Here is a 15,794-nt window from a genome sequence, read left to right as displayed (position 1 = left end):
TTATACCACATCACTGCATCTGTTACTCTGACTTCATGCCAAAGGGAGTTAATTTCATCACTTGTACCTGTGAACTTACAAGGAGCCTACAGTGTTACTCAACAGGAAACTATTTGTATTTTGGGTCAGATGGTGCTTTGTTCTGTAGAAATGTCTTCAGCATTGCAGCATGTCTTAGCATCCCTGACCTCTGAGTACCAACAGCCAGAAACAAAACTCACCCCTGCATTGGAGGACCAAAGATTTCTAAATGAGCTCTAGAAGGATGGCACTGCCCAGTGTTAGAACCATTAATATTAAATGTGAAAACAGAAGATGCTGCAGTGTTAACTATATAACCTTCCCTATTCCAGAATACTCAAAGCTGAGTCTTGCTTGGTGAATCAGTCACTCCAAGAATAGAGGTTCTGTTTTGACTGTAAGGCCTCTACCACATGCTAGCTGGGTGACCTTGAACAAGGTAGCTAAACTTGGGGAGCCTCAGTTTCATCTGTGAAATAGGGGTGAGACCTCTTGAACTCAGGAGCAGTCGGCCCTAGTATGGAGGCAGGTGTTCCTTCCTGAGCTTCCCCCAGCTCCTCTCTGTTCCTCATGGCTCTGAGAACGTGAGCTCATTGCCTAATTTATCCGCCACAAGGTTAAGAAGCAAGAATGTGTAAAGAAATGAAGTCAGTGGGGAGAAGTGTGGAGTCCCAGCTTTAGGGTAATTACCTGATGGCGCAAATGGAGAGGTAGATGCTAGTCCCTTGGCAGGATATGAAGGCGGCTTTCCAATTTCGTAATGGAGAACTTTTCCTTCACAGTGGAGCTTAAGGCTTTGGTGTTGCTAAACATGAAGTCTGCATGTCTTGGCAATTTGGGACTATTTTATACATTAAGACCCATAAGAATTTATAGAAGCTGCTAAGTCGCTTCAGTCGTGTCCAACTCTGTGTGACCCCATAGACAGCAGCCCACCAGGCTCCCCCGTCCCTGGGATTCTCCAGGCAAGAACACTGGAGTGGGTTGCCATTGCCTTCTCCAATGCATGAAAGTGAAAAGTGAAAGTGAAGTCGCTCAGTCGTGTCCGACTCTTAGTGACCTCATGGACTGCAGCCTACCAGGCTCTTCCGTCCATGGGATTTTCCAGGCAAGAGTACTGGAGTGGGGTGCCATTGCCTTCTCCGTTATAGAAGCTACCTTCATGAAACTCACAAAATGTTATATAGAACAAATGAAATCAACTCAGTTTCTGGCCTCTGAAAGCTTAGTCTACAAATTCATCCCCCCAAAACAAAATGTTATTGTTTTGTGATGGTGTTCTAATTTGCTTTGAGGTCGTTTGAGACCTGAGTCACCAGGTAGCATTAAAACAGAAGTCAGGGTTTTAGATACTGCAGAGGTGGCCACTGGCAGTCAAGCGGCATCCAAATTCTATCCAGTTTTCCTTGGTCCCTGGATGCTGTCATACAAAATAAAAAGCAGGGTCCCCTGGCTGCGTTGCTTGGGCTGGGAGCTAAGGCTTTTACTCTGTCTGGAGTCTCTGCCTTACCTCTCTTTTGGCTGCACCTCATGGCATGTGGAACCTTGGTTCCCTTGCAGTGGATTCAGGATGTCCTAACCACGGGACTGCCAGAGAATTCCCTGCCTTACTACTTCTTTTTTTGTAAAAAATAATTTTATCTATTTTCGCCTGCACTGGGTCTTCGTTGCTTTGCGAGGCCTGTCTCTATTGCAGTGAACAGGGGCTTCTCACTGCAGTGGCTTCTCTTGTTGCCAAGCTCAGGATATAGGCATGCAGCCTCCATAGTTGCAGCTCAGTTGCTCCTCGGCATGTGGTATCTTCCCCGACCAGAGATCAAACCTGTGTCCCCTGCGCTGGCCACGATGGATGCACCCTGCCTTACCTCTTAAGGCCGGAATTACAATGGCTGAAGGAAGGGAATCAGAACTCTACCCTGCACCTACCAGAAGGAATAAAAATCTTTTCCTCCAAATTCCAGATTTCTTTTGATCCACTGACTCTGGTTTCTTTTCCCTTTAAACTTTTATACTCTTAACACTCCATAAACCACATACTAACAAGAGGTCATTGTGAACAAGAAGCAAATGAGTGGGCCTGCCCTCCTTACTGATAAGGACTCTGCCACTCCTGGTTAATCCTACCCTTCTCTGCCCCTAGTTCTGACAGAGGACCAGCCAATGGGTTGTTGAATAAGTGAATAAATTAATGAATGCAGGCCCTTTTTACCAGGAATGGTGGCAAGACAGCCAAAGAGAAAACTGAAAGGAGAAGACAAACACACTTGCTCCCGATTGAAGTTCACTCCAGATATTTTTAGCAACAAATAGTAAAAAGAGCAACTCAAAAACCAAAACAAAAAGTGTGAACTGAGTTCAAAGCAGCTCCAGTAAGAACTGCAACCTGCTATTTGGGCTGGACAGGCTGCTGGGTACCCTCATCCAGCCTTTTGGCACAACTTGCTTCTGGCTCTGTAATCACAGGTCTGCTTCTCTGCCCTTCCATGACCCACGGTTCACACCCAGAGGTCTCTTCACATCTTCCCCAGTCCGTTAGCTTTCAGAGGTTCTCATTGTATTAGGACTCTTGCTAGAAGCAGATGCACAGCCTAGCCGACCCCTGGATTGTAAAAATGAACAATACTATGAAGGAAGACCAACCCCAAGTGGTGCTCCACAATCCCCATACGCAGCAGCAGCCAGGAACGGTGTCTGGGACAGACGCTCACCCCACGCCCCAGAAGAATCGTCTGGTGCAAAAGATGGAGAAGATGAACAGCACGGTGCCGCAGAGGATGACCGCTATCATGTAGGCGAAGATCCGGAAGTGCGGGTTGCGGAAACACTCCCGCAGCGAGTAACGGCTGCGGATGGGGACTGGCCTGGTGCTAGGGCCCACGTCCTGGGGCTGCCCAGCCTGACTCGCAGGCTCAGGGCCCAGGTCCAGCGTGTAGACCCGGGGCTGGCGCAGGAAGTAGCGGCTCTTGGGCTGGTCCTTGAGGCAGAGCTGGTGGCCTTCCAGGATGACGTGGTGGGGCTCCAGGCGGAGCAGGGTGAGCACAGCGGTATCCGTGGGCAAGTCAGTGACAGGCTGTCCGGAGGCCAGCACGGTGGGGTGGCGACACAGAGGGCACAGCAAGCGGCGTCGCGTCGGAGTCACCAGGCTGATGTGGGCCAGGCATTCCACGCAGAAGGAATGGCAGCAGTCCAGCACTTTGGGGGTGTGGAATGTGTTGTTGAAGGGGTTCCAGCAGACAGGGCACTCAGGCTCCCGGCCCTGCTGCTCTGCCATCCTCAGACCAGACACTGCGGGGGTCTGACAGGAGACATCCTGGCAGAAAAGGAGCAAAGGAACACCCATTAGTCTCCATGCCCGTGCTTGGCCCCAGGCTGTGTCTTGAGGGTTGTTGAAAGGCATTATCATCCATATTTATTTCGCAGATGAAACTGAAACTTACATTCAAAAAGATGAAGTGAAATGAACTTATCTATAAAACTGAAATAGATGTAGAAACAAACTTGTGGTTCTCAGGGGGTAGGCGGGGGAGGGATAAATTGGGAGATCAGGACTGACATGTACACAGTACTATATATAAAATAAATAACTAATAAGGACCTACTGTATAGCACAGGGAACTCTACTCAGTACTCTGTAATGACCTATATGGGACAAGAATGTAAAAAAGAGTACATATATGGAAAGTTATGACCAACCTATACAGCATGTTAAAAAGCAGAGACATTACTTTGTCAACAAAGGTCCATCTAGTCAAGGCTATGGTTTTTCCAATGGTCATGTATGGATGTGAGAGTTGGACTATAAAGAAAGCTGAGCGCAGAAGAATTGATGCTTTTGAACTGTGGTGTTGGAGAAGACTCTTGAGAGTCCCTTGGACTGCAAGGAGATCCAACCAGTCCATCCTAAAGGAGATCAGTCCTGGGTGTTCATTGGAAGGACTGATGTTGAAGCTGAAATTCCAATCCTTTGGCCACCTGATTCGAAGAGCTGACTCATTTGAAAAGACTCTGATGCTGGGAAAGATTGAGGGCAGGAGGAGAAGGGGACTACAGAGGATGAGATGGTTGGATGGCATCACCGACTCAATGGACATGAGTTTGGGTAACTCCAGGAGTTGGTGATGGACAGGGAGGCCTGGTGTGCTGCAGTCCATGGGGTTACAAAGAGTCGTACACAACTGAACGACTGAACTGAACTGAATATGTATAACTGACTCACTTTGCTGTACACTTGAAACTAACACAAGATTGTAAATCAACTGCTACTGCTACTGCTAAGTCACTTCAGTCGTGTCCAACTCTGTGCGACCCCATAGACGGCAGCCCACCAGGCTCCCCCGTCCCTGGGATTCTCCAGGCAGGAACACTGGAGTGAGTTGCCATTTCCTTCTCCAATGCATGAAAGTGGAAAGTGAAAGTGAAGTCGCTCAGTCGTGTCCGACTCTTAGCGACCTCATGGACTGCAGCCTACCAGGCTCCTCCGCCCATGGGATTTTCCAGGCAAGCGTACTGGAATGGGGTGCCATTGCCTTCTCCAACTATATGCCAATAATTTAAAAAAAAAAAAAGTGATTGTTCCAGATCACCAGGTTCCTAAGCCTGGTGCTCCGGCAGCATCCCCTCTGCTGGGTGAAGGCCTGAGCCACCCCAGTATCATTGAGCTCACGCTGGAGGAGACAGCTCTCTGGCCTTGAAAGCGGATTACAATGCTTCCTGTGCTGTATGGGATTGCCCTTGGTTTCCTGGACTCCCGAGAGAGGCAGGGGAACCACAGACAGTGCTTCATGTGCTAGGTGTGCTGAGTCACTTCAATCCTGTTGGAGTCTTTGCGACCCCATGGACAGTGGCCCTCCAGGCTCCTCTATCCATGGGATTCTTCAGGCAAGAATACTGGAGTGGGTTGCCATGCCCTCCCCCAGGGGATCTTCCTGGAGGAAGAACATTTCCCTACCTGCTACCTCCCATCCCTGGCTAGGGCAGAGATGGGCTTTGCTGATACCTGGTCTACCCCTCCTCTGGGGGCAGATGCCAGGCCCTCCCTTCCTCATCCCCTTGGGCTGCAGAGCCAATCCCCGCAGTCCATGGGCCCAGTGTTTGTGCAGGGCACCATGCTGGCCTGGCAAAGGGACCTCTGTGAAGGCTTTTCCCTTTGACCTGAAATCATGGACAGGCTCCTCCCTCCCCGGCTCCCCAGATCAGCCCTTCCAGAGCCTTCTCCCAAGATCTGGTCTCCCCTGGCTCCTCCTCCATCCGTTTGTCCTAGAAACCCCCAAAGCACCCACCTGGGCTTCCTTGGCACTAGGGTAGTAAGCCAGACTGCCCCGGAAGGTCGGAGGCTCCAGTCTTTTCCTCTCCAATATCCACAAAGCCTTGGGAGACTGCCTTCTCGCCACCAATCCCGGGGCCCGTCTCCATGGCAGCGCACACACAGCGCCTGCAGCTGCCGGGTGGCCCGACCTGCAGCCTCTGGAGCGCACCTGCCTGCAGCGCCGGCCAGAGCGGCAGGTGGGGAGGTGGGGGACCAGCGTTGCCCTGGGGTGTGGCCAACAGCGCGCCCGGAAGCCAAGCATCTGCAAGACTGTGGGCGGTCTCCTCAAGGCCTGGGATCCCTGGCCTGGAAAGGCAGGGCTGGCAATTTGCTTTTTCTAGATTGTGGAGAGGGTAAATGAGCCTTCTGGGCTTCCTCTCTCCTGGGCCCTCATTTCTTTTCTAAAATGGCTGAAACCTCCTTCTCACACAAAGGGGCTGCCAGCCCTACCCTTCAATTGCTATGAAATTCACTTGCTGCCCTGCCTAAAGTCTCTGACTATTCTCTCAATATCAGATTCAGCAAGTGCCCTCCTGATCACTTAAGGGGCCCAAGGAGCTACACCCAGAACATGCAGGCCTCGATGCCTTCTTTGTTCTTGGAACACAGACGGTCAGCCAGCAGGCACTGACTACTGAGTTGAGTCTAAGACTTGACCCTCCCACCACCCTGGGGACTTCAAAGGGGGAGTCATGGAGGAGAAGCAGCATTCCAGGCCCACTTCTGTATTTCAGCCAGAAACACTTGGCTTTCCTCATATTAATCATTTGAACAAGCTGAAGAGTTGAGCTTCTGAGGAAAAAAAAAAAAGTTTAAAAACCTCTTCTCCAACCTAAGCCCTCATTTTGCTGGTGTGTGTGTGTGTGCACGCGCATGCACTCAGTCATGTGCAACCCTATGAACTGTAGCCCGCCAGGTTCCTCTATCCATGATTTTCCCCAGGCAAGAATACTGAACTGGATTGCCATTTCCTTCTCCAGGGAATCTTCCCGACCTAGGGATCAAACCCGTGTATCTGTGTCTTCTGCATTGGCAGGCAGATTCTTTATCTCTATCGCCACCTGGGGAGCCCTTTAGTCTCCCCCAGTGTCACGCATGGGCTTCCCTCATAGATAAGTAAGTAGGGATCTGCCTGCAATGCAGGAGACCCAGGTTCGATCCCTGGGTCAGGAAGACCCTCTGGAGAAGGAAATGGCAACCCACTCCAGTATTCTTGCCTAGAGAATCCCATGGACAGAGGAGCCTGGTGGGCTATAGTCCATGGGGTCGCAAAGAGTCAGACATGACTTAGTGACTAAACCATCAGCGTCACCCACTGGTGACCTCGGGACTTCTAGGCCACCACTATGCTGCTGTCAGAGAGACAGAACCCACCATTCGGTTCACCTGCTGGATGTGTGTTACTGACTGGATAGTGAGAGTTTGCATTTCACTAGGAGAGTTCTAGCAGCCATAAATATTCCTCTCATGGTAGGAATCCAGGAAGCATGCAGGGGGGATCTGGGGACAGTGTGTCTCCCTTGTGCCCCAAACATGACCTCATCTACCCTGACTGAAATGGCACCTGAAGCAAAACCTGCTTACGCTCTCAACCATGGTTTCCTGGTTTCCTGCTAGACCCTGGACCTCGGTCACTGCCTCGTGTAGGGAAGAGGAAGACATGCCGGAGGAGGACGAACTAGCTCTGGCCAAAGCTGGGATAGTTTGCCAAAGATCCCGACCAATGAATGCCTCCTCCTGTGGACCTTTCGTCCATCGGTCCAGCAGTCATTGAATTAACGAGAGCTCATCACAGGTCTCAACGGATATGAGTTTGAGTAAACTCCGGGAGTTGGTGATGGACAGGGAGGCCTGGTGTGCTGCAGTCCATGGGGTCGCAAAGAGTCAGACACAACTGAGTGACTGAACTGAACTGAACTGAACATCACAGGTCAGGCACTGTGCTAGACACTTGGTAAATAACAGGGAACAAAATAGACGTAGTCTCTGACCTCACGACATGTAGAGTCTAGTGAGGGAAGGCAACATTTAATGAATGAGTGACGGGCAGTAAATAAACGCACAATTTTAATGAATGCTATAAACAAAAAGGAAAGTGAGCTTAGAGGACTGGCTGCTTCAGATGAGACTACCAGAGAAGGGATATGAAAAGAATCCATCCCTGTAGAGTGGAGTAGGAGCATTCCAGCTCAAGAGAACAGCCCGTGCCAAAACTCTAAGGAAAAGCAGCTTTGAGGAAGTGAAAGGAGGCTGGGTAACTGAGGAGTAGTGGGCAGGTCTAGATTGGAAAGTGGCTTAGGAAGAATCCCAAGAGAGGACTTAGGAGAATCCTCAGGGAGACTGCCCTGGAGGCTGGGGAAAGCATCTGGGTTTTTTATTCTAGGGCTGAGTTTATGTCTGTGTGTGCTTGCCAGGGGCGCTGGGGAGTGGAGGCTGACCTGATCCTGTTTCTATTTTAAAAACACCATTTCAGCTGCAGAGCAGAAGCCAGACTGAAAGGGATGAGTGGAAATGTAAGACCAGATAGGGGTGCTAGCGGTGGTCCACGTTGGGATGGTGGGGCTTGATGCAGGTGAGGCGATGGTGGGGAAGATCAAAGGGATGGGTAAAAGATATCTTAAGAGATGGGATCAAACGTACTCTCTGAGAAGCAATGGACGGCAGAGATTCTAGAACCAGATTGTCAAGGCTATTGATCTCTGAGCCACTGCTTATTAGGGCTGTGATTTCAGCTGAATTGCTTAACCTCTCTGTTCTTCCATTTCTTCTGAAAAGGAAGCTAAAAGTGGTGGTGCCTCAGAGGGTAGAGTTCTTAGACAGAACCTGGCACCCAGGAAAGACTGTCTATGAGGTGGCTGAATTATCCCTGCAAAGGGCTTTGAGAGAGAGGAAGGCTCAGGGTAGACTCTGAGGACTTCCAGCTGGTGGTAAAGAATCCGCCTGCCAATGCAGGGGACACAGGTTCAATCCCTGGTCCGGGAAGATTCCACACGCCACAGAGTAACTAAGCCAGCATGCCATGACTACTGAGCCTGTGCTCGAGAGCCTGGGAGCTGAAACTACTGAGCCCAAGTGCCACAATTCCTGAAGCCCTTGTTATCTAGAGCCTGTGCTCTGCAACAAGAAAAGCCACCACAATGAGAAGCCCATGCACCACAACTACAGAGTAGCCTCTGATTGCCACAACAAGAGGAAAGTCGCCACAGCAACAAAGACCCACCACAACCAAAAATAAAATAAAATTTAAAAAGGCTGACTTTGAAGCCATGCAGGTTTCTGCATTGAGCTTTGAGTAGCCCCTGAATTCCAGAGTGTGTCAGAAGCAGACCTTAAAATGCATATAACCTTGATTCATTCAGCAGTATCCCTCGCTGGAAATTTATACTGTGTAAACAATCCAGGTCCTGTGCAAAGATCTGAGCACTGCTTTAATGGTGAAAAATTGAAAACTGCTCAATTATCCAATAGTAGGACACTGATTAAATAAGTTCTCTCCATCCATACAAAGAGACGTTCTGCAGCCTGTAAACAATGTCCTGAAACACCTATTGATACGGAAATACATTCATGACATGTCATTAGTGAAAAGAACCAGCAGTAAAACCGTATTACAGTACAATCCAATTTTCCAATATATGTGTGCAATGGGAAAAATGCGTGGAAAAACAAACACTGTCAACAGTGCTTATCTCTGCGGGTAAGAGTATAAGTTTGTTGGCTTGTTTTTTATTCTATCTGAAAATTCAAACTTTACTGTGCTAAGCTTATATTACTCCCCTTAAAGAACTTCCTTCTCCACAAGATAGACTTCCATTTTCTGAAGTTCCATGGCTAAATCTGTTAAGGGTTGTGAGGAGGGATGATTACGGTCGAATCAGCACCTAGGCCCTTATTGGCCATGGTCCCCTCAGGCCTTGGCTGTGGTTTCAGAGTCTGAGTCCAGGAAACAGGAGAGACTGGCCACTTACCCAACTTGGACTCACTCTCAAGCTGGGATATCCCAATACCACCCAAGACGTCACCTCTGTCTGTGACCTGCTCACTCAGCCAAATATCAGTTGTCTGTAGCATCACCCCAATGCTTTCAACTTGGAGAGAGGAAAGAGGTGAAGGACTAGCATTTTGTAGAACTTCCCAGTTTACAAAGGGCATCAGTTCTGGCCAGGGTCTGAGTGGAATGATTCCCATTTTGATGATATAATTGCCTTTTACAGTTTTTTTTTTTTTTTCATTTGCATAGACCATTTGATTGTGTAAAACCACCCTCAGAAGAAAGCAGGATCAAGAGTGGAAAGTATGTAGTTTTAGAACCAGACTTCTTTGCTGTGAGGTCTTAGACAAATGGCTTAACCTCTCTGAGCTTTGTCTTCCTCTATGATAGAGGCTAATGAGCCCACCTCATGAGCTTGCTGTGAGGAACGGATAATGGTTATTATGTGCCCAGCAAAGCACAGCAGATGCTCAATGCGTAGTTAATATGACATTTTTGCACTCATTTTATCAATGGGAATGTCAAGACTCAGAAAGGTGAATTGACTTGCCCAGGGCTTCACAGCTAAAGAATGGTTGAACTTGGAAGATGATCCCAGGAGCCCTGCCTCCCAGGCCGGTGTTCACCCCAGGGACGAGCTGCCTCTCCAGAATGCAGGGCTCTGTGACCCTTCCCTCCACGACCCTCCCTGACTCCTTACCTGCTCCTCAGAGCCTCCTCCACCTCCTCCTCCTTGGCTGAGCGGTCCTGCAGCCTGTTCTCTGGGCTCTGCCTGCTCCCGGCGCGTGGTTTCCAGGCAGCTGTGGGCGGGCCTCATTTGCATGGTCTTCAGGAAGCTCTTGGCCGGCTTTCCGCCTCATGTTTTCTTCTTCTTTCCCTCTGATGACTTTGGACAGCCTGAAAGCTCTGGTTTCATCCTCCTCCTGTGAGTCACTCTTGCTTTCTCTCTAAAGGGGTTGAAGTCCACTTGTCTTTGCAGACCTGTGTTCTACAACACAGAGCACAGCTTGGTCTGCTGCCATCAGGTCTGACTGCACCGCCTAGGCTGACACACCACCAGAGGGGTAGTTGAAGGCCAGGCAGGGTGCTTCTTTGAAGTCACTTCTGCCCCTTGGCCCAGAGAGATCCTCCACTACTCTGAGCCCTACCACCAAATTACAAAGGGCTCTTGCAAAATATTAGGAAAAGGCAAATAATGCACAAAGAAAATGATCAGGGGGAGAGTCTTTGAAACCAAAGCCCGAAGAGCCTGGGTTCTCAATCAAGTCAGATTTCTGGGTCAGAGTCAAGTCCTCAATCAGAATCTGGACTCTACTTACTAGTGATGGAGAACTGACTTCTCTAAATATTGGTTTTCTCAGCTGAAAATGAGCATAATAATTTTGCCCATTTGATCTGCAGGTTAAATGAGATAATTTGGATAGAGATCATAACACAGTGCCTGGTACACAGTAACATGCAGTAAATGTTAACTATTATAAACGACCAGGCAAATCACAGAAAGAGAAATACGAATGGAATAGACATGTAATGATTCGATCTCGTTTATAATCGTGCTGTTGTTCAGTTGCTAAATCATGTCTGACTCTTTGCGACCCCATGGACTGCAGCATGCCAGGCTTCCCTGTCCTTCACCATCTCCTGGAGTTTGTTCAGACTCATGTCCATTGAGTTGGTGATGCCAACCAACCATCTTGTCCTCTGTTGAACCTTTCTCTTCCTGTCTTCAATCCCTCCCAACATCAGGGTCTTTTCTAATGAGTCAGCTCTTTGGATCAGGTGGCCAAAGTATTGGAGCTTCAGCATCAGTCCTTCCAATGAATATTCATGACTGATTTCCTTTAGGATTGACTGGTTGATCTTCGTGCAGTCCAATGGACTCTCAAGAGTCTTCTCCAACACCACAGTTCAAAAGCATCAATTCTTCGGCGCTCAGCTTTCTTTATGGTCCAACTCACATCCATACATGACTACTGGAAAAACCATAGCTTTGACTAGATGGACCTTTGTTAGCAAAGTAATGCTTCTGCTTTTTAGTATGCTGTCTAGGTTGGTCATAACTTTTCTTCCAAGAAGCAAGCGTCTTTTAATTTCATGGCTGCAGTCACCATCTGCAGTGATTTTGGAGCCCAAGAAAATAAAGTCTGTCACTGTTTTCATTGTTTCCCCATCTATTTGCCATGATGTGATGGGACTGGATGCCATGATCTTCATTTTTTGAATGTTGAGTTTCAAACCAGCTTTCGAAATCTCTTCATTTATAGTTCATGGAATTCTCCAGGCCAGAATACTGGAGTGGGTAGCCTTTTCCTTGTTTAGGGGATCTTCCCAACCCAGGGACTGAACCCAGGTCTCCCTCATTGCAGGCAGATTCTTTACCAGCTGAGCCACAAGGGAAGCCCCATTTATAATTAGAGAAATTCAAATTTAAATAAGATACTGCTATTTTTCCTATAAGACTGAGAAAGATTGAATTAATAGCTTAAAATGCTACTATTATTAAAAGTAATAATAGCAGTCTATGTACTTTATTAAATCCTTCTGATCATTGACAGTGAATCCTCCCAGTATCCCCACAAGGCACAATATAGAAAACAGAACATCAATGACTCATCCTTACTCTTCCACAGATAAGGGATCAGAAGCTCAAAGAGATTTATTTGCCCAAGAGCTCAGGAGAAACAAATTAAAGAGCTGGGACTGGAAGTGTGACCTGAAATCTGTGCTGTTGCCTCATTCTCTCCCCAAATCATGTTCATATGACCTACTTTTTGTTCCCTCTCCTATTCTTCTTTTATTCCTTTTTGTTTTTGTTATTGACTTAGCTAAGTCATGTCCTAATCTTTGAGACCCCATGGACTGTAGGGATCTGTTCCTTTACAGATCCTTTAAATTGGGGTTTGGAGAATAAAAAAAAAAAACAGAAATGAAAGTGTTTGGTGATGTAATCAAATGCCCTAGTCCCCTTAATTTATGTTTTACAATTTTTACTTTAGAATAGGTGACACATTCGTGTATTCAGCACAATGAGAGGTCTGATTTGGCAATGGAAATGTTCTTCTCTCAGCTACCTAATTTCCCTAAAAATTAGCATATTATACTATCAGTTTCTTCTGTATCTCTCTCAAGATGCTTTATGAATACGCAAGCAAAACTCCTATGTTAGAATGTCTATGTATTTCTTTTCCTCCCTTTTACACAAATGTGCTTATGGTACACGTTTCTACATCTTGCTTTTTTCGTTTAATAATGTATGTGAGATATCATTCTGTATTTTATTTATTTATGTATTGGTTGCGTTGAGTCTTTGCTGCATGGGCTTTTCTCTGGTCATGGCAAGCAGGGGTCACTCTTCAGTTGTGGTGTGCAGGCTTCTCATTGCACTGGCTTCTCGTCGCAGAGCACAGGCTCCAGGGCACTTGGGTGTCAGTTGGGGCGCTCAGGCTTAGTTGCTCTGTGGTATGTGGGATCTGCCCAGACCAGGGATCGAACCTGTGTCTCCCACAGAGGCAGGAGACATTCCTTACCACTGAGCCAAAGGAACCCCTTCAGCTTTTTAATGGCTGTACTGGATTTCATTGAATGACTGTACCAGAAATTACTTAACCATTCCTTTTTTTTTTTTTTTTGTTTTGTTTTTCCTGTATAAAAAAGGATCCAAATATCAAGGTATAGTGAAGGAGAGAACAAGGGACACCCCCTTGGTGTAAGGACACACGGTGGCAGAAGGATAAGCCTCAAAAGGAGAGGTGGTTCTATTTAGCCAGCATTTATTGTAGTAAACTATTCTTAATAAGTTTCACTCACCATTTAAAAATGTTCTGGTATGCATTCTTTATAGTCAAGTGTTACTATATCACATCTTATTTTTTTTAGCAATTCAGTATATCTTCTGTTCAGTTCAGTTCAGTTCAGTCACTCTCATGTCCGACTCTTTTCGACCCCATGAATTGCAGCATGCCAGGCCTCCCTGTCCATCACCAACTCCCAGAGTTCACCCAGACTCATGTCCATTGAGTCAGTGATGCCATCCAGCCATCTCATCCTCTGTCGTCCCCTTCTCCTCCTGCCCCCAATCCCTCCCAGCATCAGAGTCTTTTCCAATGAGTCAACTCTTCACATGAGGTGGCCAAAGTACTGGAGTTTCAGCTTTAGCATCATTAGTCTTAAGTTAAGCACTCACTGTGTATCAGTTCAGTTCAGTTCAGTCACTCAGTTGTGTCCAACTCTTTGCGACCCCATGGACTGCCACATGCCAGGCCTCCATGTGCATCACTAGCTCCCAGAGTGTACTCAAACTCAGTGTGCATTGAGTCGGTGATGCCATCCAACCATCTCATCCTCTGTTGTCCCCTTCTCCTCCTGACTTCAATCTTTCCCAGCATCAGTGTCTTTTCTAGTCAGTTCTTTGCATCAGGTGGCCAAAATACTGGAGTTTCAGCTTCAGCATCAGTCCTTTCAATGAATATTCAGGACCGATTTCCTTTAGGATGGACTGGTTGAATCTCCTTGCTGTCCAAGGGACTCTCAAGAGTCTTTTCCAACACCACAGTTCAAAAGCATCAATTATTCAGCACTCAGCTTTCTTTATAGTCCAACTCTCACATCCATGCATGACCATTGGAAAAACCATAGCTTTGAGTAGACAGACCTTTGTTGATAAAGTAATGTTTTTGCTTTTTAATATGCTGTCTAGGTTGGTCATAACTTTTCTTCCAAGGAGCAAAGGTCTTTTAATTTCATGGCTGCTGTCACCATCTGCAGTGATTTTGGAGCCCCAAATATAAAGCCGGTCACTCTTTCCACTGTTTCCCCATCTATTTGCCATGAAGTGATGGGACCAGATGCCATGATCTTAGTTTTCTGAATGTTGAGCTTTTAAGTTTCACTGTGTATAGGAATTTGTATTTTGGAGATGCTTGATCTATCTGCAAAGAAAAATTAAGAATGATTAGTACTTTATTACAAAATGTTCCTTAATTGTGTCTATTAAAAAACAAAACAAAACAAAAAAAACTGTACTGTTAGACTTGTATGCCTGGAAGTAATTAAGGTACATCATTACTGTAGTTTAAAAGTTGTACATGGTAAGACATATTTTATTTTTACCATACGTTTTTACTGAAAGATCTATTCTCTATCCCAAGGCAAGCATGAATAAAATTAGGTTAAATGTTTAAAAAAAAAAAAAAAAAGGAGGGGTTGGAGGGGGATGTCATTAAGGCAGCAAAATAGTCTCTATTAAAAACTGGAGGAAGTCTCCAGTCTCCAGTCTTTGAAGCCTGAGAGACCGAGGCAGAGGTCACACTCCAGGATTTGAAGGAAGGGAAATGTCAGTATCTCCTCTCTTGGTTCTGATGCAACCATTCCCATTGCTCACCCTGGGTCACTGTGTAGATAAGAGTGCCTCTGGACTCGAAGTCAGAGATTCGCTGGTGTGGGTTAAAAGTCAGCATCTCTAGCATCTCTGGAGTAGCTGTGCTCCAGACTCCTCAGCCTCGGGTACCAGCAACTAGGGGCTCCAGGCCCCCTGGGGGAAAGGGCTCCATGGGGCAGAGACACTTCTCAGGGCCTGTCATCCTCAAAGATTTTACCTAACTGGTCAGCTTCAGAGGTTCTGCAAAAGAGAGGCCTTTGAGGAAACATCTCTGCGGAGATACGGCCAACGTTCCCCATGTCCACAGGTGTTGAATACGTAGGCAGTAAAAGAACTTCTGGAGTTCAGGGTACCAGACTATAACAAGTATAGATGTAAGTGCCAGCTGGAAGCTGCAGATTCTGGCCAGGCCAAAGTCAGGCAGCTTGACTGTTCCACCACTTGTCACTTGAATGTTCTCTGCTTCAGGTCTTGGTGAATGAAAAAGTGGGCATGAAGGAAATCTAAGCCTCTTAGAAACTGGTGCCTCAGACCCTTGATGGTCTCCACGGGTAAGCCTGGTGGGGGTGCCTTGTCCTGGACCACAGGTCTTGATCCACATATTCACACACCAGGATCACTTTGGTCTCCTGATCAGTTCAGGCTGTGGCACAGGTGTCCAGTAGGCCCCCTCCAGGGCACTCATATGCTCTTGAGGGCTGCAGAGTGGCCACTGCGGTGATCATGGGCCTTGTACTCCATCCCATGGGCACCAACACTAATCTCAGCGACTGGCTCATTTTGAAGGGTAGCCATTCTCAAACCAGAGGAGAGCCCTGCCCCATGTTGAGAGGTACAGGGGCAGCCTGTTATCAGGGCCCTGAAGTCAGTTCCTGCGGTGCCATACACTTGAGCTCTGTCCTGGGTAAGCAGTTGGATGCTCAGTTCTGTTCAGTTCAGTCACTCAGTCATGTCCAACTCTTTTTGACCCCGTGGACTGTAGCTTGCCAGGCTTTTCTGTCCATCATCAGCTCCTGGAGCTTTCTCAAACTCATGTCCATGGAGTAGGTGATGCCATCCAACCATCTCATCCTCTGTTGTCCCCTTCTCCTCCTGCCTTC

General features: G+C 47.3%; 1 protein-coding gene and 1 pseudogene across 2 annotated transcripts; both read right to left on the bottom strand.

Annotated features, from left to right (window-relative positions):
- Positions 1 to 2,288: 2,288 nt before the first annotated feature.
- RNF183 (ring finger protein 183) lies at positions 2,289 to 10,089 on the bottom strand. 2 transcript variants are annotated; one of them, XM_014480370.2, is made up of 2 exons: positions 10,018 to 10,089; positions 2,289 to 3,331 (listed from the first exon to the last, which is right to left on the bottom strand). In XM_014480370.2, the coding sequence occupies exon 2, from the start codon at positions 3,290 to 3,292 to the stop codon at positions 2,726 to 2,728; it is 567 nt and encodes a 188-aa protein (XP_014335856.2). In that variant the 5' UTR covers positions 3,293 to 3,331; positions 10,018 to 10,089; the 3' UTR covers positions 2,289 to 2,725. The 2 variants fall into 2 exon arrangements, with proteins under 2 accessions (XP_014335856.2, XP_005902544.1); XM_005902482.2 differs by lacking the exon at positions 10,018 to 10,089 and adding an exon at positions 5,301 to 5,511.
- A 4,604-nt stretch (positions 10,090 to 14,693) lies between these two features.
- LOC102281447 (cyclin-dependent kinase 4-like) lies at positions 14,694 to 15,489 on the bottom strand (annotated as a pseudogene).
- Positions 15,490 to 15,794: the final 305 nt, after the last annotated feature.

This window comes from Bos mutus, chromosome 8 (genome assembly GCF_027580195.1).
Source record: "Bos mutus isolate GX-2022 chromosome 8, NWIPB_WYAK_1.1, whole genome shotgun sequence".
In the NCBI taxonomy this organism is placed as follows: Eukaryota; Metazoa; Chordata; class Mammalia; order Artiodactyla; family Bovidae; genus Bos; species Bos mutus.
Note: the sequence above shows the minus strand (reverse complement) of the source record. Positions and strands in the feature narration are given on the sequence as shown.

What these genes read in the sequence shown, in the direction of transcription:
- RNF183 (XM_014480370.2), bottom strand. Translation starts at nt 3,292, where the DNA reads ATGGCAGAGCAGCAGGGCCGGGAGCCTGAGTGCCCTGTCTGCTGGAAC.